We start from the raw sequence: 25,323 nt of genomic DNA on the forward strand, positions 1-25,323 counted from the left end.
TGGGTAACATTACAGAAGATAATACATTTTATAAAACTATTAAAACACTGACATACACAGTAAGAATTTAGAAACAAAACAAAGCTCGCAACAAAGCGTTAAGCTGGATACTGAAAAATCCAAGGTTTTCTATACGTTGCGTTTTGAGTGCTCTGTGAGCTAAGGAGTAAAGTACAGTCATTTTAAAATCTGGGTTTAATCAACGTTGGATTTCGATGATACCAAAGTATGTATTGCTTAATAGAAAATCAGAGTTTTCGCTAGCATCCCAAATATGTAAGTGCACGGCGCTGAGCATAAGAAGAATGGAGTTTTTTCCCGCTAGCTGTTGCAAATTCCATTTTGTCATGAACGCCGCATTTCGAGTGTGCGCGATGACGACACACTGGTCGGAATGTAAACCGACACCGCTTCCTGGTGCGAACTTTCCTCATAATAATTGGACCGATGAGAGAAGGACTTGCAAAGAGTTCTATTCGGGTCGGTCAACGGAAGAGTTAAATCGTCATTTTACGCCAATAGTGTAAGTATTCGAGACGCTAGTTATCATATTTTGTGTTGTCCGTGTGCTGTATGTGAGGCCGGGGGGGAAGATGCTGAATAACGTCGGTCAGACAGTAGGAAGGCATCCATAGAACATTTAAGAGGGTCAAATTAATAAGGGAATGTCGAAAACTATATATCAACAAACATTCGTCTCAATTCATTAACCCACATGGATGTATTACGAGCATGGGGCCTTTTATTTCCTGGTACAGCTACCACCTGAAAAGGAAATAAGTGTGGATGCTTCTACACTTCAAATATTTCTCGACATTTCAAGTTGTTCTTGCAGGTGTATTAACATTTCTACGGTAATAATTAACAGCTTAATAATGGAGGGAACTTCTGAAAAGAGGTGTTTCTTCATAAGAATGAATTCTGGATGACCGAGTGTGACTCAAAGAGTGCTGTTTATAACACGTTGTCTGTTTTGTAAACGCACAATTTAAATGTAAACTAACCTGTAATGTAAAACGTGTTACAGTTTACACCAGAGCTTTTAGAACCATGTTTTAGCTTCGTTTTACAAATGAACATTTAGGCGCATCTATGAAGTTTTTACTCATAGCAGTGATGAACTTCTTCAGTTATTTATTGAACAAGACAAACTGTCAAAAATCCGAAATGACAACACTTGCAAGGAGCTGCTGAAAGCCACAACTAAATTAACGCTAACCGGCCAACCCTACTTCAGCATCTGACAAGTCACTAGGCCACGCCCCTTAATGCCACACATCCAGCACACGGGTATCACAGTGTGTACAGTAGTTGCACTCTATAAAAACAGTATATGTATTTAGTTTGTATATGTCATATTGTGTTTTTATACTAAAAAGTGTTATTTTTTATTGACTAAAAACAAAAAACCTTTGTGATGTGTTCCCTAGACGTTCGGCGTTAAGAATGTCAAACGCAAGCAAGGCGTCCAAGCATGCAACCCCGTCCTCGTCAAGGGTGATCTGCGTGGTTTTCGTCCTCTTGCTGCTGGACCTGCTCGGGTTCACTCTCATCCTACCTCTTCTGCCCTCCATCCTGGACCACTATGCACATAGCGGGGTGGGTGGGCCATTAAAAATGACCGGATATCGAAGGGGGTTAAGTGTAACAACCCATGACAAGCATGAACTCAACGCTAATTAGTCGTACATGAAAGAGTGCTTTGTGGCACAATCGTTTTCACATTAGATTTGCTTTTACACGCTGTGTGTGTGTGTTTGTGTCCTCATTCTTGTGTGACAGGATGCTGCCTATCAGTCACTGCAGAGCGCCGTGGATGTCTTCAGAGAGGTGCTCGGGATTCCTATGGAAAAGAAGTACAACAGCGTCCTGTTCGGAGGTATTTGCAGGTGTCCTCCCACGCCATTACAGTAAAACACTCATACAGGGACAGCTAGAATTTGCCACCCCAGTAGGCCTCGCCTCTGAAAGGCATTTACATAAAGGCTGCCATATACTGCGTTCTGAATACATTTAAGAGGTAAAACTATTTTTAAAAAAAAAATAGTATTTGACCTAAAATCAACAACAAATATCAAGTACAAGAAAAAATGCAGTTGTAGAAAGTTCTCCAAGGAACAGCAAAAAGTGTATTTAATTAAATTTACTTTAAAAAATGAGACAGGAGGATGTTACTATAAATGTCATTTTTTTCTTCACTAATTTACTTTTTGAGTAGTAAATGTGATGTGAAATGTTGCAAACAAAGCATATTTTTAGTACAATTAGAAAATTTTAAAACAAAAAATAATTAAATTAAATTACCTTCCTCCTCCACTCCTTTATTCATAGTTTTCCAATTTTAGATGTATTTAATAAAACAAAAGAAAAAATGTTTTCGGATTGAATCGAAAAAAACTAAAATATATTTTTTATGCGACATTATCATCTTTATTTATAGCCATCAATTTCTCAAATTATTTAATTTAGTATTTCTCAAATTATTTAATTTAGTATTTCTCAAATTATTTAATTTAGTATTTCTCAAATTATTTAATTTAGTATTTCTTTTTTTATTATTTCATTTCATTATTTCAAATTATTTCGCACAAAAAAACAGTCAAATAGTCTCAGTGGTTGAATACATTTGTTAAACAATTGAAGGAATTTGAAAACGAGCCTGGCGGAGAAGTGACAGCAAAGCGTTCCTGTTTGTGTAAAAACATGATCAACTTGCGAATACTTGTTTTGTTGTGCTTTTCAGGTCTGATCGGCTCCATTTTCTCCCTCTTGCAATTCTTGTCATCTCCCATAACTGGAGCTCTGTCGGATCGTTACGGCAGGCGACCTTTGCTCCTCCTTACTACAGTGAGTACTTGCATACTTTGCTGCATTAACCGAGGTGAGGTATTTATTGATTCCAGTGGATGAAGAACCTGGCGATTCGATGTGGCACGTCTATTAGAGGACGTTTTTTGTTGCGTTGTTTCGGACAAAAATCACATCCGTTTTTATCAAAGGACACGATCTTAATTGAGGTGAGATCTTTATTTGTTCAAGTCGACAATGGACCTAATGATTGCATGAGGTTTGACTTCTTTTGGAGCAAGTGCATTCGTGCGGTTTGAGGCATTTATTCGTTCCGTAACAGTTGTATGATTAATTGCGGCATGATGTCATTTACTACAAGTAGCGCTGTTGTGTTTTTTTGTACACAAATTGCTCACCTTTTAACATACAAGACAACATTAATTGAAGGCGGGCGCTTATTTGAGTGGATGATTGCTATTTAATGAGACTAAGAAACGTTTTTCAAAGTGTAAAAGTTGTCGCTAGGCAAACAAACAAAGTTTGTGATTAACTCATTCACTCACAGCCATTTTCACTGAAGCAACCCCCTTCGCTCCCGGCTGTTTTACTGGATTTTGACTCATTTTGCAAGGCCCGCAAAATACCAAAAGAAAGATTAGAGTCTCTTCTTTCATCAGGAAAAAATATATTTCTATCTGTTTTTGTTTTGCAGCAATTAGCATTATAATATAGCTAAGTTTCATCATTATCCACAAATCCGTTTAGAACTGTGAGTAAATGGCCTTGGTTGATCTGTTTTGCTCTGCTGCCACCTGCTGGCCGTTTTGGTAATAACTACCATTTCTTCAACCGTTCTCTGCAGTTGAGAGGCTGCATCAAAGCCGTCTAGAATAAAAAAAAAACATTTAAAAAAAAAAAAACATATGAATACCATAGAACGTATTTATACGTTTTTGTGAGCAAATGAGTTAAGGACTGAATTGTGCTGGTCCTTGCAGGTGGGCATCATGTCTTCCTATGTGCTGTGGGCTCTGTCCCGCAGCTTCACCATGTTCCTATTATTCCGGGTGATCGCGGGAGTGTGTAAGGGCAACGTCAGCCTCTGTACCGCCGTCGTGGCCGACTTGCCCGACCCCAAAGCTCGGAACCGCGGGATGGCAAGCGCACTCGCACACACGCACGTATATACACTGCATTTATGACATTAAGTCTATTTCACGTTTACGTTGTGTCTTTTCGTCCAGGCCATTATTGGCGTGGCTTTCTCAGTGGGCTTCACCGTGGGGCCTCTGATGGGGGCGTACTTGGCCGTCACCTCCAAAAGCGCAGGACACGTCTTCTTCCAGACGCCGGCCTTGCTGGCGTTGACCTTCAGTGTCGCAGACCTGGTTTTCATTTGGCTCATGCTGCCTGAAACGCTTTCGGCGCATGCCAAGGTCAGTAGAGGAAACGTGACGAAGTATTCACATACAACTCCCCCAAATCAATTAACTCATTCGCTCCCAGCCATTTTCACTGAAGCAACCCCCTTTGCTCCCGGCAACACAGAATATTGAGTTCTATTGGAAATGACCAAATTAAAGATTTGAGTCTCTTCTTTCATCAGGAAAAAAAGTATACGTATTTCTATCTGTTTCCATTTTGCAGCAATTAGCATTAGAATATAGCTAAGTTTCATCATTATTCACAAATCTGTTTAGAACTGTGGGTAAATGAGCTTTTTTGCAACATAACCCTGGTTGGTCTCTTATACTCTGCTGCCACCTGCTGGTCGTTTTTTTGTTTGTTATTACTACCATTGCTTTAAGCGACCTCTTCAGGTCAGAGGCTGCATCAAAGCTGTAGGCTCTAGCATAAAAACGTTTTTTTTTTTTTTTAACGTACAAATACATTTTTGGGACCATGGCAATATTTCAAATAGAACATTTTTGATTGTTTTTGGGAGAAAATTAGTTAATAGCATCTTTTCTCAAGCTGGAAGGCATCTAGCGGTCCCTTGTTCTGAATAAAATGGCAGCTTCAGAGCCAGGGAGGACATCTGTATAAATAGTGAATGGCAGGTTGGCTTCACTTTAGACTTCCTGTTTGTGTATTGTAACCTGTCTCATTACTTTTTTCCCCTTATTTTACAGAGGGTCCGCGATTCAACGTAGTTTTGGTGACGCCACCTGAATTTATACCAGAAATTGTGGCATTTATGAAAACTGTAATATAATTATCTGTGGACTGAGCATAGAGCCTTGTGGAACACCACCAGTAAATCTTACAATGCAATGGAGTACCATTCCTGCGGTGGCTACGTAGCCCAAATTTGTACTCAAATCTTCACTGACCTATGCTAACACCGTTGTGTATTTATATGATGGAATTAAAACGAGCACCGCCTGCATTAACTTTGCAAACTAAGGTTTTATCACGTTTTTGTTATGATTCCTTCCGCTTCAGGGCTCCCATTCTGTGTTTGGGGACTTCCAAGACCTGCTCGGCCCGTTGGCCTTGTTCAGCTTTTCTGCTGTCACTAGAACCAAAGATCCACCGTCAGAGCTAAGTGAGTACAGTACGATAGTATGAAATTGAGGCGTGTCGTACCTTCTTCTTAATTAAAAGGGAACAGTTGATGGAAAACTGACAGTTTGTGTACAAATAGCTGCGTGCACACCAATCAAGTGTGGAATTGCGCAACCAAGTGCAAGTTCAGTTCCACCGGGCTTGACAAATTGTGTGTAAATTGTTCATGAATACACCTGGGGACTGTTTAACTCATTCACTGCCATTGACGGCTATAGACGTCAAAAATTCATTTGAACTATTTCTATTAGTTTTTTTAAAAAATCCACTTTTGTTAATAAGAGTATGAAAACCTAGATTTTTTTTTTTTGAAATACAGATATAAAATGTGTGATTAATCAGGAGTTAACTATTTAAGTCATGCGATTAATTACAATAAAAAAATGTAATCGCCTGACGCGACTTAAAGATTATTAAAAATTCGGGGCGTCAGGCGATTAAAATTTTTAATAAATAAAAAAAAAAATCTGGGTTTTCATACTCTTGTTAACAAAAGCGGATTTTTAAAAAAAAAAAACTAATATAAATAGTTCAAATACATTTTTGACGTCTATAGCCGTCAATGGCAGCGAATGAGTTAAAATGGGGAGGAAAAAACATGCATAATACGTCTTATTTCAAATTGTCTGAACAGGAATGCAGAAGCTGAAAGCTTTGGGTCGTGTTTATTTCTGCTACATCTTCCTGTTCTCCGGCCTGGAGTTCACGCTCAGTTTCCTCACGCACCAACGCTTTCACTTCACGAGGTGTGCACGCCGTTGCGCAACCGTTTGTGCAAGAATGCACCTTTTTTCTTTTTTTCTTTTTAACACTTGTCTTTTTTTATATGTGAAACACAGCATGCAGCAAGGAAAGATGTTCTTCTTCATCGGCGTAGCCATGGCGTCCATCCAGGGCGGATATGCACGCAGAATCAAACCTGGACACCACGTCAAAGCTGTCCGCATGGTAGAAGCCGTTTTGATTACATTATTTATCGTTTTTTTTTTTTTCATAATTATGGCATGCAAATATTTTTCATAAAAATAATGAATTACTGTAATTATTACTTTTCTACTGTGTCAGAATAGGTTTGGGATCAACATGCAGAGGTGGGAAAGCGTTTGTGTTCTTTTTAATTTGAAAAGGGACTGTCGTATATAAAAAATAAAATATATATAAAAAATAAAAAATAAAATGGTAAAGTAAACAAATGTAATAAATTATTATATACTATAGTATGTCTGTATAAACACATCTGTTTGTTACATTTGTTTATTTTTGCCATTTTTATTTATCCCATTTATCACTTATTATTAAAATAAATGTCATTGAAATTGTTATATTATTGTTGTTAATTAAAATAATTCAGTTAAACATGACAACATAAAAGTGTTCAATTAGTTTTTTTTACATTAAGTTAATATTTAAAAATAATTTAATATTATCCACTTACTTGGATACTGCAAAATAAATGCAACAAATATTGCAGGATTCTTGATAATATAAATGCTGGGGTGGGACGGGTTAACAGAATGTAACCGGCCATACGTGAACCCGAGGTCATTCTTTGCTCACCTCTCAGCTTCCTTGCTGTGCAGAATTTGTGCATTTTTAATGTAGACACTTTTTTTTTTTTTTTGGTCATGTTTTTGCTTTTCAGGCCATCGCCGCACTGATCCCGGCGTTTATTCTCATTGGACTCGCGTGGAACGTCGCCATGCTTTACGTGGGCTTGGCGCTCTATTCCTTCGGTGAGAACAATTCACAATTGTAGCACCACTTTAATAGTTTTGCGATTTGTTTTGGAATCCATTTTTACCATAGTCGATTGTTCAAACAAAATCACACGGCATTACACCAAACAGAAATCCCACGTGAGCAAACTTGATCTAGCAAAACCAACGAAGAAGAAATAAGAGGAAACATGGAAGAAGAGAAAGGAATGATGGATTAAAAACTAAAAGAAAAAACAAAAACAGTCAACAGTATCTGAAGTTTCAGATTTTTTTTTTGTACAGATGAACACAACTTTTGTTTCCTTCTGTTTCCTTTGGTTACAGCGGCAGCAGTCGTGGTCCCGTGCCTCTCAACACTTGTTTCTGAACACGGTGAGTCTTTTTTTGTGTGTGTTTTTTTGTGTGTGTGGGCAGAAGAGCCTCTCCGATGGCTTCAAATGATGGTTTCCGCAGGCTCAGCCAGCCAGAAAGGGACGGTGATGGGCATCCTTCGCAGTCTGGGTGCTCTGGCCAGAGCTCTGGGGCCCGTGGTGTCATCCTCCGGTAACTGCAAGCCGATGTATGACTCGTGTATGTAATATATGTGTTGGCTAATCCTGTTTTCTTGTTGTTTTATGTAGTTTACTGGTTGGCTGGTTCGCAGATCTGCTTCCTGGTCACATCAACCTCCTTCGTGATACCTCTGATTCTGCTGAGCAGCGCCTGACAACGACTCATGTCGACTCATTTTTGACAATGTGGGATGTCCTTGTGTTTACATGTGGCTATTTGTGATGGAATCTCACAAGACTCAAGGACAACGAGGCCAACAAGAGGAGAGGAAGAGTGTGTGTGTGTGCGCGTGTGTGTGTGTGTGTTGAAAGCTTTTATACTTTTATACTGTACTATTTTGTCACTTTAAAGAACAAGTACACGATGTTTATGTGCCTTTAAAGAAGTCTATTTTTCTTATCATTAAAATAAATCAAATAACACTTGTCTGCTTCAAGACTACTATGTTTGATGAAAGAACACTTGCCTGCTTAAATATAATTGAAGGTTTGAGGTGAAGGTTCAAAATCAAGCTAAACTGTATCTTTATTTGGATTTTACGACTCCCTGCTTATCATAACTTTATATCAGGCTTAAATTACCTGATAGCAATCAATATTAACAAGACCTGATGTGTAATAAATGTAAAATGATTAAATATTTTTTTTATCAATCCAATCCAATAATTATATATTAAATACAAGCAATGAGAAATTGTAAGGATTTATACTGTATGAGTGCAGTACATGGCACTGCCTCTATGTGTCGCCATCTGACGGCCTAATACAGTAAACACGCTGTTGGTGTCAAACGCTTGGCAGCTTCGCTTGTATGCTAACCAGCAGATTGTTCAACCAACTTCCTCCTAATTTCTATTACAAGGACAATGACAGCACCGCGACGGACTCCGAGTGGTTACACACGGACGTGACGGCGTAGAAATGGACAACTCGAAGATGGAGAAGGTAAAGAAACGAGTCGGGAAAATACGGCGATTACGTTGAGCTAGCGGGCTGGCTTGTAGCTAGCTGTGGCGTTGCTAACTTTTGGGGGCAAAAGCCAGTGGGTAAGCGTTTCACCGAAACAAAGCTAAGTTTGGTTCCTATAAAAGTAACTTCTTTTGATTTAAGAGCAAATTAAAATGGTCATAATCATGTTGAGTTGAGTTTCTGTCAGTTCAATAAAGTTTTGAATCGTGGTCATGTTGACAAAAAAAAAAAGCTATTAAAATGGCTGTCAAATTGCAACTATGTCGCCTTTGACATTTTATTTGAATGATGCGTACTATTTTATTTACACTTCTCTAGGAGGGCAAAGTGACACCTGCTGACAGTGCTGAGCCCGCTTGTCAACCGGCGAGGAGAACTGAGTCAGGTGGGCAACAACACATCAGCTCGAACCGTCATGTGAGCCTACCGAACCCCCACCTGTACCAGCACAGGCCAAAAGGGTAAGCGCACCAAATACATGTGACGGATGTGGTACAGCCAGTGATGACGAAAGTACTCACACTCACTAGGTGCGGATGTGTATATATTATATACACAAAAACGCTTACATACAAGTACTGTACTAAAAGTGCAGAAAGGAAAGGAGGTAGGCACAGTAGCAAAAAAAATAAATAATAATTACTTGAGTGAGTATTCACTAAAATTTAAATCATTGCCAAACAATATCACTTTTACTCCAAAAAATATTTAATTGCATTTGTGAGGAATAAGCGGTTTAAAAAACGTATGGATGGATGAATACATTCTGGATTGGAATATGTCCACTGACTTATGCAATAGTCATTCCTTCCAGAAATTGTATTTTTTTTTTTTAAGCAATGTGCATCTGTGCGTATGGTCTATTTACAACAACCACGTGACTTCCTATCTGTGTGTCCCCCTTTTGATCAAAAGCAACCAGTCAGGTGCGGGCACGAAGCGGAGCCCGCCGTCAAACATTAATGGAGGCGACTTGCCCTGGCGAGCAAAGGTTAGTTGTCCACCCTTCAAGTGTGAAATTACACAACCTAGTAAATATGTTTGGTTCTTTCGATTTCCCCAAAAGTGTTTATTTTGCTGGTTTGTGACATCACACGTTGGTTAAATGACATAATTGTGTTCCCCACAATGCGTTTACTCTGCGTTCGGTTTGGTACGGCTAATTTTAACAAGACTTAAAGGAGCTTTATGCTTTAATTTTTCAGCTTGGAGGTGTTTTGACGAAAGCATGCAAATTTAAATTGTGAGCAAAAGCATTGTAATGTTTGTATTACATGAAATTGTATCCTGTAAATAAACTGTTAACTCCAAGTCATTTAAACCTCCACAGGCGACAACAAAGAACAATGACCCCCGTGTGCAAAGTGGCATCATGGGTAAAAGCTCAGCCGACGCACAGAGAAGAGGTAAACCAAAAGAGATTATTCATTATTATTATCCCTCCTAATAGGATTCAGGTTCAATTGACCAAATTTAAAACGATAGAAAAAACATGATACTGTTATTAGATTTTACAAAATTTATTTTTTTACTGTTTTTGATCAACTGTTGTATTTTATATCCTTTAAAAACTCTAGAAAAAACTGTACATTTTACGATTTTTTTTTTTTAATTTATGTTACTATCGTGACAAGGTTTTCCAATACTCAATTTTTTTTTGTTCAACTTTATCTATTTTTTTATGCTAAAACATGCAATGGGTAAAATTGATTGCTTTTAAAATGTTACTTGTTATTTCTATGCAAATATGATTCATTATTGCCAGATTTTCTTGTATATTTTTTATTAGTTTTTTTTTTAATTGTTATTTTTTTATAGACATGAAGTTGTTCAAAGTGACCTATTTTAAAGTTTAAAGTCTAGGAAATAGATTTAAATATATTTTTGTTCTAATACAGTTTTGACAATTTTGGGACTCATTTTCTTTTTATGGTTACTTATTTATTGACCCACTTTTCTGGGCTAATGTACGTTATTATTAGAATTTTCTACATTGCCAAATTTTATTTATTTATTTCATTTATTTTTGTCTGATAACATTTTGTGCATCAAAGGAGCCAGTATAACAGATTGGGGTTTCATTCATTTGTTGAGTGTTTTATGTTACCAATAGATGATTGGATCCCTGCTCTTTAAACAGGTTTTAGGGACTCCAGATCGGCGAGGATACCAAAACCCGCGCAGGCCGACTTGGTCCAATTTGAGGTGAGAATGTCCGACTTCCCGCAGCTGGCCGTCTGCCCCTCGCACGCTCACAAAGAGAGCTGGGGTTCAAAAGTGACAGCAGAGACACGTCAGCCTCCCTCCAAGTCGACCCCTCCCTGGACAGATGTGCATCAGCAGGTATTTAAGATAAATGCTAAGGTGATTTTTCTCCACAGGCATGGGTGCTTTTTATGTATTTTATTTTTTCGTACTACACAGACAGCCATGAGAGGATCCCCGAGTGGACCTGACTCCCGACAAACTGACAACCACACCCCCGCTAGCCCCGCAAACCACCCCGTCACGACATCGTGGGCTAACGTCGCATCTCAGCCGCCCAAAAAAACTTTCCAAAAGGAAATGACTGTTGTGCTGGTCAGTGGACAGATTGTATACGGTGCATCTGAAATGTTTTCACCGCGCTTCACTTATTCCACATTTTGTAATGTTACATTGCAATAAATGACATTTTTATAGCCTAATTTTAATGCCATCTTAGTTTTGCTAAGTTTTGTAAGTTTTGCTTAGTTGTTGATACCACTTGCTGCTTGTAACGTAACACATTTTTGCTTTTGCCTTTCGCTTCTTCACAGACGGAGGAAACGGCCACACAGCAGGAGGAAGAGGGAACGACGGCGGGGAGGAAAAAACGCAAGAAAAAGAAGAAGGGAAAAGAGGCAGATGAAGGCGCGGAAGTTGAGGCCGAACATTCAACAGTCCAGCAGGAGGCGCCAAAGTTTGAGGTGAACGCATAAGGCTTATCTTTCATTTTGATACATTTATACATTCGGGCCGTTTTCAAACATGTCAGGTAGTTTGTCCAAAATGTCTGTGGTGGTTTCTATTAAAGAATTAAAAATGTTGTCCAGGATGAAGAGGAGTTTCCGGACTTGGCTCCAGCTCAGACTTGGTCCGATCGACTGGCAAGCAGTAGAAACACTGGAAAAGCCGATGCAGTGAGTGCCACCACACATGGAATTCCGCCGGCATTATTCTGACTAAATAAAATGTGTGGTTTTTGTTTTACTAAGGAAAGCCAACAAGATGAAATGGTCCCAAGCAAGGGGAAGAATGTCGCCAAAACGCCACCTACGGAGGCAGCAAAGAAAGGACAGGTGAGGATTTTTAATACAAGATGCTGATGTCACTCGAAATGTTTAAAAGTTATTTTTTAGACTAAGGTATATTTTTAGTACGTCATTTTTATTCTGAATTATCAGATTTTTTTGTTACAAATATGACATATCGGAGTTTAAATGGCAAAACTCCATAACTGTCACAGTTATGAATATTTTGAAATATCGGGCTAATATCGGCCGATATGATTGACAGACCGATTATTGGTCAGGCCTTGCAAAAAATTTGCTCAATGGCTGCTTGCGTTCTGAAGAACGGGCCACTCACGAAGCACCACTGTGAGCGTTTTTTTTCCTTTTTTATTTTAAAGTGTAACTGCTGTACGTACAGTAGTATTTCGTGTGCACTTGTAAGTCAAGGCACGTTTGTAAATCACTGTTGCTTATTTTGTGGTTGAAGAATTCCCAGAAAGCTGAGAAGACCTCTGTGAAGAAAAGCAAAGCTCCCGTGCAGTTGGACATCGGGAACATGTTGTCTGTCCTGGAAAACAAGCAAAAATCTCAAAAAGTCAAGCAGAACGTCATTTCAGGTGACATTTGCACTCGCAAGCGTGGGCTGTCGGTAACGTCACAACCTGCTGAGTTTCAATGTCGCCCTCTAGTGGGTGGAGGCCTTCCTGTCATTCACAAACCAACGGCGGGCCTGAAGAAAACGCCCTGGCAGCAGGAAAAAGTCGCTCACAACCCGCTGGACTCCACAAGCCCCTTGGTGAAGAAAGGCAAGCAGAGGGAGGTGCCCAAAGCCAAGAAGCCCACTGCGCTCAAGAAGGTACGAACGAGATTTGATCCTCTTCACTTTTTGGAGCGTGCTCGTCAAAAGGTAAACCCACGTGTATTGAATTGTATTGTCATTTGTCATCCGCAGGTCATCCTCAAAGAAAGAGAGGAGAGGAAGCAGCGGCGTCTACAGGAGGAAATGGGAGCGCTGCCTGAAAATGATTCCACGCTCGCCACTGATGTGGCAGAAGGCGAGCCGTGTCACACCAATCTAACAGGTCAGTGAACGTCTCACCTAATAAGTGACATTCAATCACATTTCCTCCATTTTAGAAAATACTAAGGAACACGTTTTTATTATTAGATATATTTTGAATAGATTCTTTTATTTATTTTTTTTACTTTTGAATTGATTTTCTTTTAAAGATGTACTAAGTATAACCCCTTAAAACTCACTCGGTAGTTTTCCCTGGAAAGTTAGAAAAAAAAAAATCTTCATCTGACACCAGCGGATTTGAGATCAACACGGCTTTTGAGTTGGAGAGACCGATTGTAGTAGTCAGTGAATTTCAGTTTCTTATGCCGATTATGAGGAAATGCCAACACATCGGAAACCGGACAAGTCGGGGGCACCATCAAAAGCTTTTTTTTTTTCCAGGGATGTGATTTTCCCCCTAATTCGCAGAATTCCGCTTTTTTTTTTTTATCCCCCCCCCCCCCAAAAAAAAAAAATCCGATTTTTTTTTTTTTTTTTTTGTAGTTCATTGTGTATTCACATGACTCCGACAGATAACATCTTCTGCTATAACAAAGACATTTGTGGTATGCTCTAATTTGAGTTACTTTTCATTTGGTCACGATACAATTATTTGTTCATGAAATTTGAACTCTTCAACATTATTTATGTGTTAACTTAGTAATCACATTAGTTAGATATGATGATATTCTCAGTGATAGTTTTTAAAAGCAAAGGCAGTCCAATGTTTTTGAATGTGACTGATTTTGAGTTGACTAAAACTGCCACTTTATATGGGATAGTTCAATATACATTGAAAATTTATGCTGTTGTTTTGTCTATTTCTTTGTCATGTGAGTGACACATGACCTGGACCTAGCTGGGTGCCAGCGGCCCCCAGACCCCCGGCTAAATTTTCAGATAATTTCACTTTGGTCAAATCACATCCCTGTTTTTTCTTGTCGTTTTTATATTTTTAAAATATTAGCGTCAAGGTAGTCTTTCCACTTCAAGCTTATTTTCTCAACTCTTTGGATCCGGTGTTTTTGGTTGTCTTTCTAGTGAAACTCACCCGTCCGTATTCTACTGCAGATTATTAGAGAATGGTCAATCAGAATGTTCTTACCTGGCTGGCATACGAGAAACTTTGCTTGGAAACAACTTGCAGGGAATTAGGTCATTTTTTGGGGGGGAAATATTACAATAACGCAACGGGCTCTAAGACCTGATTTTGTGAGAGGCTGCTTCTCAACATAACGTCATTGATGTGAACGTAAGAGCCATCAAATTCCACATGATTGAGAAATGTCTTCTCAGAGGAGGACGTCGATGCCGTTTCCGGAAGTGAAGAGCAGCAGGCCAATGAAACGGAAGCGGGCGGCGACGCAGAGTCCGAGCGGGCGCAGGATGACGAGCAGCAGATCACACAGCAGGACTTTCCCGCCACGGAGCCGCCGGATCGACCCAAAATCCACAGCAGGAAGTTCAGAGAGTGAGGAGAACCCAGTTTGCAAAGTGCAGATCGTCGCCGCCGTCGTTTTGTGACGTGCTCCGTTTGCCGCGTTCAGGTACTGCAGCCAGATGCTCAGCAAAGACGTGGACGAGTGTGTGACGTCGCTGCTGAAGGAGCTGGTCCGCTTCCAGGACCGCCTCTACCAGAAGGACCCCATGAAGGCCCGCATGAAGCGCAGGGTCGTCATGGGCCTGCGGGAGGTCCTCAAGCACCTCAAACTCCACAAGGTCAAGTGCGTCATCATCTCGCCCAACTGCGAGCGCGTCCAGGCCAAAGGTGCGGCAGGACGTCCTTTTCTCAGCTTTTTTGGTTGTTTGACTCGAAGTGCGTTTCCACCTGAGGAGCTAAATAAGGACACCCAATTTTTGGAAACAACTCCACAAGTTGCAGACTACAATTACATGCCAATTCAATCTGAGATTTGTTATTCTTTATTGTGCGGTGTGTATCATGTTCAGGAGGTCTGGACGAGGCACTCCACAAAATTATCGACACGTGCCGTGAACAGGAGGTGCCGTTCGTCTTCGCCCTCTCCCGCAAGGCGCTCGGGCGCTGCGTCAACAAGATGGTGCCCGTCAGCCTGGTGGGCATCTTCAACTATGACGGCGCACAGGTCGGTCAACCTCTGCTCGTCGCGGGAGAGCACTATATCTGAAAATCAGTACCCTAATATAAAATATATATATATATATTGAAGTAGTTTTACCTCTCACACACCCTTAAAATAAAAAAATGCTATAAATAACACATTTTTGGGACACACCAGGAATGTCCATAAAAGTCAAATTTGTTCCACAAAGAAAAACTGCGGCACGCAACAGGCAGAGCTTTATTGATGGACGGCGATATATTCCGGTGGAACGTGATCGATTTTTAATGTCTATATTCAATGACGAGCACTTCCGACCCCGCAGGACTTCTACCACCAAATGATCGAGTTGTCTTCCGAGGCCAGGCGAGCGTACGAGGAGATGCTGGCGAGCGTGGAGCGGGCCGCCCGGGACGGAAGCGGCGACGCAGACTTCTCACACGAGCGCAACGACGCCAAGCCGATGGAGCCGGCGCCGTCCGAGCCAGAGTCTCAGGAGCCGGCGTACGGTACGTAGCTCGCCAAGGTTATTGGAGTTCACGACACTAATGGAATAAGTCAAATTCAAATTGAAAAAAAAAAAAACATTTTTGTTAACAAAATAGAATAAAAACGAGAGTGCTTTCATTATAACAAAAGCTAACTGAAATTAGATTTTATGCTTACAAAATATAAAGTAGGAAAATTAACTTCATTTTCATCTTTGTCGATTAATTTCATACATAATCTTTGGTGTTTATATTTTAAATGTCTTTATTTTCTGTTTGGTCCGTACAGACGAAGAAAGGTCAAAGTCATCATAGAATTGTACGGATGGTTTGCTTTATTTCACAACACCTTTTAAAAAAAATTTTTTTTTTTATCTTGCACTCAACAAACACTCCATGTATATAAAAAAAAAAAACTAATACTTACCGGTAAAGTAAAATAAAACATTACAAAAAAAATTTTTTAAACAAACTAAATGAAACTAACGTCATAAAAACAACAACAAATGCACAAAACAAAACAATAAAACTCACTATAATGAATTTAAAAATCCCAAACGAGTATAACCCTGATACTAAGGCTGTGCAATTAATCGAAATTCAATTACAATTTCAATTATTACACATTTACACAATCAGCATAATCGTAAACATAAATAAGAGATTATTAATACTAATTTTGAGTTGTTTAAGTTTATATATTTGCACTTTTTTTTTTTTTAATGACTAATTGAATAAATCTTGCTTGGCCCAAAAGGAACTTGCATAATTATACTGTTTCAAATTAATTTATTTTTAAACATTTTCTTGTTTTGTACCAAAAAACAAAAGATTGCCCTAATCGTGGTTGCAACTACTACCAAATTAACAAATTAATTCAGACTGTACCAAAAATGCATTATAACGCCTACAGGTGAACTCAATTGAACCTTCTGTACATTTTTGATTGCTTCAGTACTTTTTCCCCAAAACTTTCTGCTCTCTAACAAGGAGCTGAACAGCAAAATGAATTGTAAGTATTGTTTCCCTTAGGCCAGCTGTGGCGGAAGTTGCTCGAGGAGGAGTCCAGCTACAAGTCGTTGAACTTTGACACATGGCCGAGTGAACGTAACGAGGAAAATGAAGACGGCGAGAGTTGACGTTGGCAACTCTGTGGTGAGCTTCTCGGCAAAGTCGGGTAGGATTGCTTACACCAGGCACAGCGGAAGCAACCCACTTCCTTGTCACACATTTCAATTTCCACTTATCTCACTTAAGGCGATTGCCATCCAATTTTCAGAGCTGTCGCTTTAGTCAATTTGTGAGGTACACGTGAGCTCCAGATACTCCCACTACTTGAGTGGGAGGAAAAAAAAAAAAAAAAAAAAAGCGACCGAGGCACTGCAATGCCCACGCATGTGAGAGTCACAGTTGACAATGCACTTTTACTCGGGTTTTTTTTTTTTTTGAATGGGATCGTCAAATACATAATAAATACTCATGAGGAGCTGCTGTATGCCACAGCTCGCGCCCACGCACTCACATGACTCACTCCATAGGCCAGTTTCATACGTATGTCTTAACTTACTTATGTTTTGCTACGTTTTTGGACAATTCAGAGCTATTTTTTTATTCACGAATGGAAACGCATCAAGAATGTGTTTTTTGTTCAGGAAAGGTGCCACCGTGCTTTGGTCTCCAGAGTGCCCATCAGTTGTGAAATTACACGACCAAGACTATCTTTTGTTATCTATGATATGGTAAAAAAAATTCTTGGGGTGGCTTAATTTGCATGAAATATATTTGCAGTCTGGACAAAGTGGGACGAAACACTACATCAAAGCCAAAATGTTAAGCAGAGCTGCCGTGTTCTTTGTAAACAATCATTTCTTCATTTCTTGTGACCGGTTGATTGCGGTTATTCTTATTCCTGAGCTATTTTGATTAAATGTTCAAAAACAAATTTGTTTTTGACACCTGGGAACCCCAAAGAATGTCTTACAAGCAAAGCAAGAATTTTTTACTTTTTAAAGAGGAGTCAACGTTTTTTTTGTTTTTTTGACGCTGTCGTTCAACCGGTCACAATTTTTTTGTGTGCGTCAAACCAGCAGAGTTTTCCCTTCCTTCCTACCACTTGCAATGATCTGCTCATCGTCAAGCTCGCTGCAAATGTTATCCCAGCAGTGAGAGACCGTTCATTTGAAACTCTGACCTCTCCAAAGTAGCATTTGTTACTACGTATTTTAACGAGAGGAAACTGCTGTGTGAGTTTTAGTCATTCTTGGCTGTGGAAGAGCGAGCGTTCCTACCTTCACTTTACTTTGAACTTCGTAGGACCAAACCAGTGGCTTAAAGTACAAGTAATCCCGCAATATGAACCCAATGACAAAAATGTTTTGCCTATAGTTTACTGCAAAAATAAAAGCTTACTTTGTGATTTTTATTTATTAGTTGTTTAAAAAAAAAAAAAAAAAAAGTCAAGTTCTATACGCGAGTGTATGTAATGACATGCAATATGTGCTTGAATACAGATAAAGATTAACAAACTATTTTCAATGATTCCTAATAATAAATTACATTTTGGGATAAGGTGTTTTTTTTTTTCTGTTATTCTTCTTCTCACAGATGAATTTCCAACGTGCCCGAATACGACGTCCCCAAAAACTCAAAAGTGCCCCAGAAGTGTCCTCGACATCAGTTTCACACATCAACATGAAATGTTGTGGACTATCATAACAAAACGTTTTTGGGACCCGTGCCCAAAATGAAAACAAGTCAGCCATTTTAGTTAGAAGCAGCCATTTCAAACCAAATTTAGGTTTCGCACTCAAGATAACTGAAAACAACCGTTTTTTTTTTTTGCAAACAAGTGTATCCTGGTAAAAAAAAAATTAAGTACTGTATTTGGAGGGTCCTGGACCTCATCTCCTCCAAAACGTAAGTCAGTAGCGCCCCTTGCATGTTCGGGGGGGAAAAAATCACTTTCTAACACGACAGAAGACTTGCTACCCACCTCTGACGGTTTGAAACCTTACCCTAAAAAACAACAACAATCCTTCAATAGTTTTTCCCGAGAGACGGCGTCAGGACGGCGTCTACGTACCCGCCGTCTGTAAGATCGGCGTCCCTCCGAGGGTGTGTGGGCGGCGGCTTCCTGAGGCGCTCCAACTGGTTGCTCTTTTCCTGAAGCAAGAGCATTTTACCGTCCCTCACTTTGTTGCCGTCCTCGGGGGGTTTGTCAGGTCCGGGAACGCCCGCGCTCTCCAGGAGGAAGATGTGGTCGGATGTCACGTCTTGAACTCTGCTGTAGTCCAACCCGAGCTCCACGTAGCTGCGGTGTGTCGACAAATGGCCGCCGCGAACCTCCCGCTTGACGGCAGGCGGCCTCTTCAAGTTCTTGAAGTTCTGCTGCGCTCCGTCGTCCTCGGAGTTGAAGTCGGCAGAAATCGGCAAACTCCTCTGCTGAGTTCCTGCGTTGTGGTCCGCCACGATGAGGTTGTGGTCCGTCACGATGCGGTTGTGGTCCGTCACGATGAGGTAGTCGTCGTCCGCGTAGTCGTTCCAGGACATCACAGGAGCGAAGTCCTGCTGGACGAGCAGCGCGCTGGCGAGGTCTTCGGGTCGCCCGCTCTAGACGGACATTTTGGTGTTAATTCAATCATGCTGTGGGGTGCGTGGAGGGTTATTTGGGGGAAAACAACCTTGACAAGCTGGAAGTCAACCCCTCGAATCTTCGGACCGGGAACAGGCGGAAGCAGGGATTGTATCACACTGAGGGAAAACAAATACGGAACGCGGGCTAACGTTACGCCTCGGGTGCGCCACTAAAATGGGAATGACCTCGTTGCCGTCACGCAGCCATTGCGGCTTTGCGCATTTAGATGATTACATATGCTTAGGGCAGAGTCTGGGACAGCGGTGAGAGTGTTAAATGTCACATTCTGAGGTCGAGATATTGAGGACGGACGCACCTTTTCCTCTTCATGGCCACGATGCAAAGTGCTGCGAGAAACACAAAGCCAGAGAGAGCCACAGCCGACATCCAAAAGGGTGTCTCCTTCCGAACACCTGCAGGAGAAACAGCCTTCGCTGATTAATCAAATAGTCTCGGACTAGAGTCTCGTGTCAAAGCAAAAGATGGACTCGCGCACTGTTGGGGATTTTCACATAACAGGCCTCAGTCCAGGAGCTCCAGGAGCTGTAGTCCAAGCGGCAGCGCACCTGGACCACCAACACGGCCCCGGGATGGACGCCGTAGAGCGTGAATCGGGTTTGCCTACCAGCCTTGTATTCCTAGAATGTGAAGGAACCACACACACAACAGATGAGACAAAATGGTGGTCGAAATAAGACTTTCATTGCAGAGTACAAATTAACAGTAGTAGAAGAAAAGAAACATTTTGATAATGTCAGGGTTTCAAATATATTTTGGATCTTCGGAATAGACTGTGTAGGACTCGAATAGTTTTCATTCCGTAGTACTAAACAAGTCCACGTGTTAAACTACGACAAACTCGACAATCTAAACTGGACTCTCACTATACAATAAATATAGAGGATAACTGGCGTAGGCTAGGGCTGGGCAATAAATCCAATTAATTCAATTAATCGTCATTTTAAAATCGAATAGTTGAAAATTAAAATCCATTTTATCTTCTGGATTATTAAAAGCTGTTGTTTTTGTTCTGTTACATCCTAACGTTATTGTGAGTTGTAATTTTTCAGAATGTTGGATGGATGGTTTACAAGACATGTTTACAATTACCAACTACTTAATTGTGGCATTCCTGCACAAACTATGAATGTTAACTTTGGTAAAAATTGATTTACAATCAGTAGTATACATTATTGCTGTCTGAACATTTTGCACAGGAATTATTTTTGAATAAATGAAAACCTTTAAATAAATGTTTGTAGGGTTTGTCATATTAAAAATCGATACAAATTATAATCGTCCTGAATGATGTGGGGAAAAAAAATCTCATTTTTAGTCTTTGCTAAACTGTGTAGGACGAGGATCGACTTGACTATGAAAGACTAGACAAGACTATTGTTGCTTGACTCATTAGGCTACTTGACATGATGAGTACGCTAGACGGTGTAGGACTAAAATAGACTTGGCAAAAAGACTGCACCGAGAGTGAACTGAACCATGATTTTTTTTTTTTATATTGTTATTTTGGCTTCATGCCTCATGTTGTCCGCCAAAATTGAATGCAGTGTTTCCCAACCAATGAGCCATGAGAAATTACCAGGTATCCAGGAAATGATCCAATTTCACTTAATTTGGTACAAAGAGATTAATTTACTACAAATAAGGACATTTCTAATGTACTGTATGTTCCTTGGCTCAATAAGGTTTGGAAACACTGACCTGATGGCTGTATTTTCTGCTTCAAGACTGGCACCTTCCACTTGTTGGCATGTCGTCCTTGTTGTTGTTGTTGTCTTGCTCTTAGTTGATATTCCAGCGTAACCCAGCCGGACCTGGTGTCGACGTTCCGGGGATGATCCCAGCTCACGTGCAGACTCAGACTTTCCTCTCGGTCCTCTGCTTTTAGCGTGACGTGTTCAGGTACATCAGGCTTCACTAAAGTGATGGAACCAGAGATGATTTGTTTAGATTTTTACTATTTTGATTTGGATTTTTACCAGTGGTTTAAACACGTATTATAAGGGACAGCAATTCTCTGTTAACATGCTTACTTATAGAACTAAAACAAAGGGATTTTGTAATTAGATCCGCAACCATTTTTCACACCCTGCACAGACCAGTTCTGCCTCATTCTGCTCGATTTCTCTTCCCTGTCGCGCTGTGCTTGGTGAGCTGGATGGGCCAATGAAATCACGTTAACCGTTAGCAGAGTTGACGTACACAAAGATGAAGTAATTGTCAATTGTTTTTTAGAACTGGTTCCCAGTAAATCATTACCGAGGAATCATTTGTTTGTTGATTGCCAGACAATTCTGCTTATCAATTTCTCTTGGTCGCAAATGAATGATGACATCAAGCGCAAGAAGTGTATTTTTGGTCTAACTTTTCCAACACGGCTAAAAAAAAAAAAACAGCCACACTTGGAGTTACGTTCTATTTCGTCCCTCCCGACCGCCAGATGGCGGTGCTTCAAGCATGTTTTCAGGAAACATTCAGTGGTTGAAGCATCGCCCTCTGGCGGTCGGGAGGGACTCATAGAACCGCAGTTACAGTCGTAACTTTTGTTTCGTATTATATAAGGATATAAATTCCGTTTTTTTTTTTTTTTTGGCTCACCAATATCCATCACGTCCACTTTTAACACGTCCGAAGTGGCGTTCCCCAGGGCATTCGAGGCCACCACCGTCAAGTAGTAGTCCACCCAAATGGACGTGTTGTTCCTGTCAAAGAAGCAGGCATTGCTCCCGGCCGTGCGGTAGTCTGGACACTCGTGCGTTTCCTCCAGTCTAGACAATCAAACAGTGTTGGTCATTTTTAAGATTGTATCCATTGTTAGTTTTTTTTTAAATTATTTTTTTATGGCGCAAAAACAAAAGAGCACATTATATGAAAACAAGCAAAAATGCATCCGCTAGGGAAGTTAGCATGTTACGAGCTAAATGCTAACATGAGGTGTAAGTTGCTAGCGCACATTTGTAATTGTTAGTTCGCTAACTACTAATTATTGAATATGAGTTGATAATCAAACTGTATCAGACAACTTGTTGACTATACATTTAGTAAAAGGTGTATTCATTATTTTATTTTCATTTTTTTAGGGTATATTACAGAAATCAGCTGCTTGGCTAGCATCTTTTGTTGAAAGTTAAAGGCTAACGTGCTTGGGTTCATTTTATTTTCATTTTTTAGGTTATATTACAGAAATCAGCTGCTTGGCTAGCATCTTTTGTTGAAAGTTAAAGGCTAACGTGCTTGGGTTCAAGAAACGTGTCATGGAGACTAAAAAGGCCACAATAACAGTACTAATTCTGTAATTCATTTTATTTCATCTAATCTGAGCCCTGGTATTAAAATGCTATCGTTAGCATATTAAAAGCCTTGCGTTAGCGTCCTAACATAACAATACTAAATTGAGCAGAAAGAAATACAAAGAACATTTTAATGACAATCATTAAAAAGACTCATTTATATATGAAAGTATAACATCAATTGTACTACTAAATAGGCAATTATAAAGTTTTTAGGGGTGAAGTGTTTATTTTGACCAAATTTTTGCTATTTTCTGTTATTTGCCCTTCGCCAATGGCGAGGGTTCGTAAGATGAACCTAGAGGTCTCATTTCATGTAACACTGTTCTAGTGGGAGAGCAAACACACGCTTTAATATGAGGCTTCCCACATTGCCACTTATCGTTAGGGTACGCTGCCTTCTGACCGTTCTCTCTGGTAGTATAAGCGGTGCATGGTGGGAAGTCCTCCGTCGACGCCTGGCTCCCACCAGCAGGTGAACGTCTCCTTGTCGGGCGACCGGCAGCCGAGCAGGACCGGTCTCTCCGGCGGAGACCTGCCTGGAAACATTAACGTGACCTTTGAACTGTTACAACTCAAGTGGGGGGGGGGAGAAAAACATTTTCAAGAGCGGAAGTAAAAATAAACACTGAGGTAATGTGGTTGCATAAGTGTGCACACCCGCTTAATTAGAATTGACCAATCATATTCAAACTCATGTTAAAAGGGAGTAAAGTACACACCAAGCATCATTTCAACAGGGGTGTGTAGACTTTTGATATTCACTGTATATATGTGTGTGTGTGTGTAAATGTCTATTTATATTTGGGCTTTATTTTACACATTTATATGCACATAAACACACTTGCCTAAATCATATTCAATTTTTTTTCTGAAAACAAAAATAATATATATATTTTTTTTTTAAAGCCTTCCCTGTCAGGTGACAAAAAACTTTGATAAACCCCATTTGGAACCTCGTTATCAACACAAAACAAACGGACTGTTGCAACGGGCAGCCGAAAGCAGCAAGGTTATGATCGTGGCCACACACGTGTCACTCTTCATCCCGTCACCTGCTGGCAGAAAAAGAAAAAGTGACATCACACACTTTTGTGGTTAACATGTCAACATGCGACTTGTCTTGTCGAGGTGTTTGGAGCACAAACAAGTAAAAGGCGTGTGAAGGGCAAACAGGTTGGCATTGTTTTGTATATTAACCGCACAGGTGAAGACTCCTCACATTCTGTACTTAAGGGGTGGGAATAAAAGGACGTACAGATTCGATTATACTTAATTGCAATAGTAAAATAATTTAGTACAGACTGAAATGTACAAAAATAAAAATATGTATGTTACTGAGGTGGCAAAGTCCTCACATTCTGTACTTAAGTAGAGATGAGATGCACAAAAGTATAAAGTAGTGTAACCACCATTGTACTATTTGTGCTTGGTGACTTCCACTCACTGATTTGTGAAGTGAACGTGCACTTGATGACGCTTGTAAGGCATAATTAACAAGAGCCAGAGGACGAAAAAAACGCAAAGCTGAATTGATTGAGCTCCTGCTGTGCGAACGAGTTTTCGTCACATTTCGTCTGTACAGTAACTTAGCAACAAAAAGTGGTTTGGGTGGTGAGTGAATGTCAGAGGAACACTAACAGTAGTTATAAATAAGAATAAAAATTGTAGCCATAATAGTTGGAATTTTAAAAAAAATAATAATTAAAAAAAACAATGTTATTTGGTCATGAAATTGTTCTTGTTTTGTCTTATGAAACACCAAATAATGTAATATACGAATATAAATATGTTTAAATATATTTACTTTGCATACATAGCACTTGTAAAATGCAATGTTTTTCTGTAGTTACTGCTACAGTTAAAATCCTAAATTATTTTTTTAACACATAATTTTGTGTCATGTTTCTTTTGTTGATTACAAAAGATCTGCAAGTAATATTTAAAAACAAATGTGAAATATATAGCTTTTTTTTATTATTACAAAAGCAGTCAAGTATTAAGTTAATGTTCTAATACATAAAATAAATAACATTTTTGTCAAAATAATTCCTGTTTTATTTTCAAAAACAAAGTTATGAATTTTACATATTTAAGCATTTTTGGGGTCAAATTATACCCTGTTTTCTTGCAAAAAATGTCATGCTTCTTATATAAAATTAAAACTTCTACAATTGCAACGTTTTTGTCATGAATTGTTTTTTGCTCAATTTTTTCCCTTTGTTTCCAATTTTTATTCCTTACATACTTTTTGGTGCAAAATTCATTTTTCCTGTTTAATTTTATGTCATGAGTGTTATTGCTTATTCACGTGACAACTTTTTTTTCCTTACAAAAGCAGGCATGCAACTCAACTCCCCCATTTGTATTACTGAAAAAGTGATGTGTTAAGTTCTGTTTACCTTTTTTGTCCTGAAGTTTCTCTTGTTATGTTCATGTCGTTCATGTAAAACCTTTTTTTCCCCCCACTATTGTATTTTTGTTGTGATTTATTTAACAGTTTTTTTCCCATTGAAATGTTTCATGTTATATTTCTAACTAAAATATCAATGCCACTAATATAAACAACAATCATTTTCCTTTTCTGCTGTGAGCAAAAACAAACAAACAAACTAAAGGAAATTTGCATTCCCTGTCCTTGCAGCACATATTTTAGAGTTTGACTATAGTAAGTAAATGCAGTGGTGTGTTGACGTACCTCCAGGCCGGTCAATAAAAGGACAGCTTGTCGAGTACCCCAACAACGCCGACGGAGGACTGCATGTAGGCGGACTGGAACGCGGCACAGGAGGGGGAAGAAACAAGCCTCTTTTCGCCTGAAAAGGTATCCTCACAGGTATGAGGACGTGTTGGAACGCACCTGGAGTGTGTGTGTGTGTGTGGGGGGGGGGGGGGGGGGGGG

At 39.7% G+C, this 25,323-nt stretch overlaps 3 protein-coding genes across 7 annotated transcripts; 2 read left to right on the forward strand and 1 right to left on the reverse strand.

The window, feature by feature from the left end:
- Positions 1-365: 365 nt before the first annotated feature.
- On the forward strand, positions 366-8,050 carry LOC144048766 (major facilitator superfamily domain-containing protein 10-like). Its single transcript, XM_077561068.1, has 13 exons — positions 366-523; positions 1,431-1,599; positions 1,783-1,879; positions 2,744-2,847; positions 3,789-3,947; positions 4,035-4,226; positions 5,236-5,338; positions 5,993-6,104; positions 6,198-6,306; positions 7,001-7,091; positions 7,401-7,448; positions 7,530-7,619; positions 7,697-8,050. Exons 1-13 carry the CDS (start codon positions 375-377, stop codon positions 7,780-7,782), a joined length of 1,509 nt encoding a protein of 502 aa, XP_077417194.1. The 5' UTR covers positions 366-374; the 3' UTR covers positions 7,783-8,050.
- Positions 8,051-8,314: 264 nt separating this feature from the next.
- Positions 8,315-25,275, forward strand: LOC144048765 (selenocysteine insertion sequence-binding protein 2-like). Of its 5 annotated transcripts, none has more exons than XM_077561067.1 (18): positions 8,315-8,572; positions 8,915-9,057; positions 9,512-9,587; positions 9,927-10,002; positions 10,737-10,939; positions 11,021-11,176; positions 11,395-11,544; positions 11,671-11,757; positions 11,833-11,916; positions 12,338-12,467; positions 12,540-12,706; positions 12,803-12,932; positions 14,207-14,381; positions 14,458-14,678; positions 14,861-15,015; positions 15,317-15,500; positions 16,512-16,634; positions 25,126-25,275. In XM_077561067.1, the coding sequence occupies exons 1-17, from the start codon at positions 8,549-8,551 to the stop codon at positions 16,616-16,618; spliced, it is 2,268 nt and encodes a 755-aa protein (XP_077417193.1). In that variant the 5' UTR covers positions 8,315-8,548; the 3' UTR covers positions 16,619-16,634; positions 25,126-25,275. The 5 variants fall into 5 exon arrangements, with proteins under 5 accessions (XP_077417193.1, XP_077417192.1, XP_077417191.1 ...); XM_077561066.1 differs by lacking the exon at positions 25,126-25,275 and adding an exon at positions 18,084-21,408 and having other exon boundaries at positions 8,316-8,572; XM_077561065.1 differs by lacking the exon at positions 25,126-25,275 and adding an exon at positions 17,132-18,028 and having other exon boundaries at positions 8,316-8,572; positions 16,512-16,656.
- LOC144048767 (prolactin receptor-like) lies at positions 17,889-25,107 on the reverse strand. Its single transcript, XM_077561069.1, has 8 exons — positions 23,405-25,107; positions 22,828-22,960; positions 21,730-21,899; positions 20,867-21,048; positions 19,610-19,751; positions 19,430-19,526; positions 19,160-19,229; positions 17,889-19,088 (listed from the first exon to the last, which is right to left on the reverse strand). The coding sequence occupies exons 1-8, from the start codon at positions 23,502-23,504 to the stop codon at positions 18,516-18,518; spliced, it is 1,467 nt and encodes a 488-aa protein (XP_077417195.1). The 5' UTR covers positions 23,505-25,107; the 3' UTR covers positions 17,889-18,515.
- Positions 25,276-25,323: the final 48 nt, after the last annotated feature.

This window comes from Vanacampus margaritifer, chromosome 3, assembly GCF_051991255.1.
Source record: "Vanacampus margaritifer isolate UIUO_Vmar chromosome 3, RoL_Vmar_1.0, whole genome shotgun sequence".
NCBI lineage: Eukaryota > Metazoa > Chordata > Actinopteri > Syngnathiformes > Syngnathidae > Vanacampus > Vanacampus margaritifer.

Bases quoted from the DNA above. Each gene is read 5' to 3' on its own strand.
- LOC144048766 (XM_077561068.1), top strand. From the start codon at position 375: ATGACGACACACTGGTCGGAATGTAAACCGACACCGCTTCCTGGTGCG. The intron at 3,948-4,034 runs GCAAGCGCACTC...CTTTTCGTCCAG, and splicing joins AAGCTCGGAACCGCGGGATG to GCCATTATTGGCGTGGCTTT. The intron at 5,339-5,992 runs GTGAGTACAGTA...TTGTCTGAACAG, and splicing joins AGATCCACCGTCAGAGCTAA to GAATGCAGAAGCTGAAAGCT.
- LOC144048765 (XM_077561067.1), top strand. From the start codon at position 8,549: ATGGACAACTCGAAGATGGAGAAG. The intron at 10,003-10,736 runs GTAAACCAAAAG...CTCTTTAAACAG, and splicing joins AGCCGACGCACAGAGAAGAG to GTTTTAGGGACTCCAGATCG. The intron at 15,016-15,316 runs GTCGGTCAACCT...CCGACCCCGCAG, and splicing joins TCAACTATGACGGCGCACAG to GACTTCTACCACCAAATGAT.
- LOC144048767 (XM_077561069.1), bottom strand. From the start codon at position 23,504: ATGTCACTTTTTCTTTTTCTGCCAGCAGGTGACGGGATGAAGAGTGAC. The intron at 21,049-21,729 runs GTGAGCCAAAAA...CCATCACTTTAG, and splicing joins AGTGGACGTGATGGATATTG to TGAAGCCTGATGTACCTGAA. The intron at 19,752-20,866 runs GTGCCAGTCTTG...TTCACATTCTAG, and splicing joins GACATGCCAACAAGTGGAAG to GAATACAAGGCTGGTAGGCA.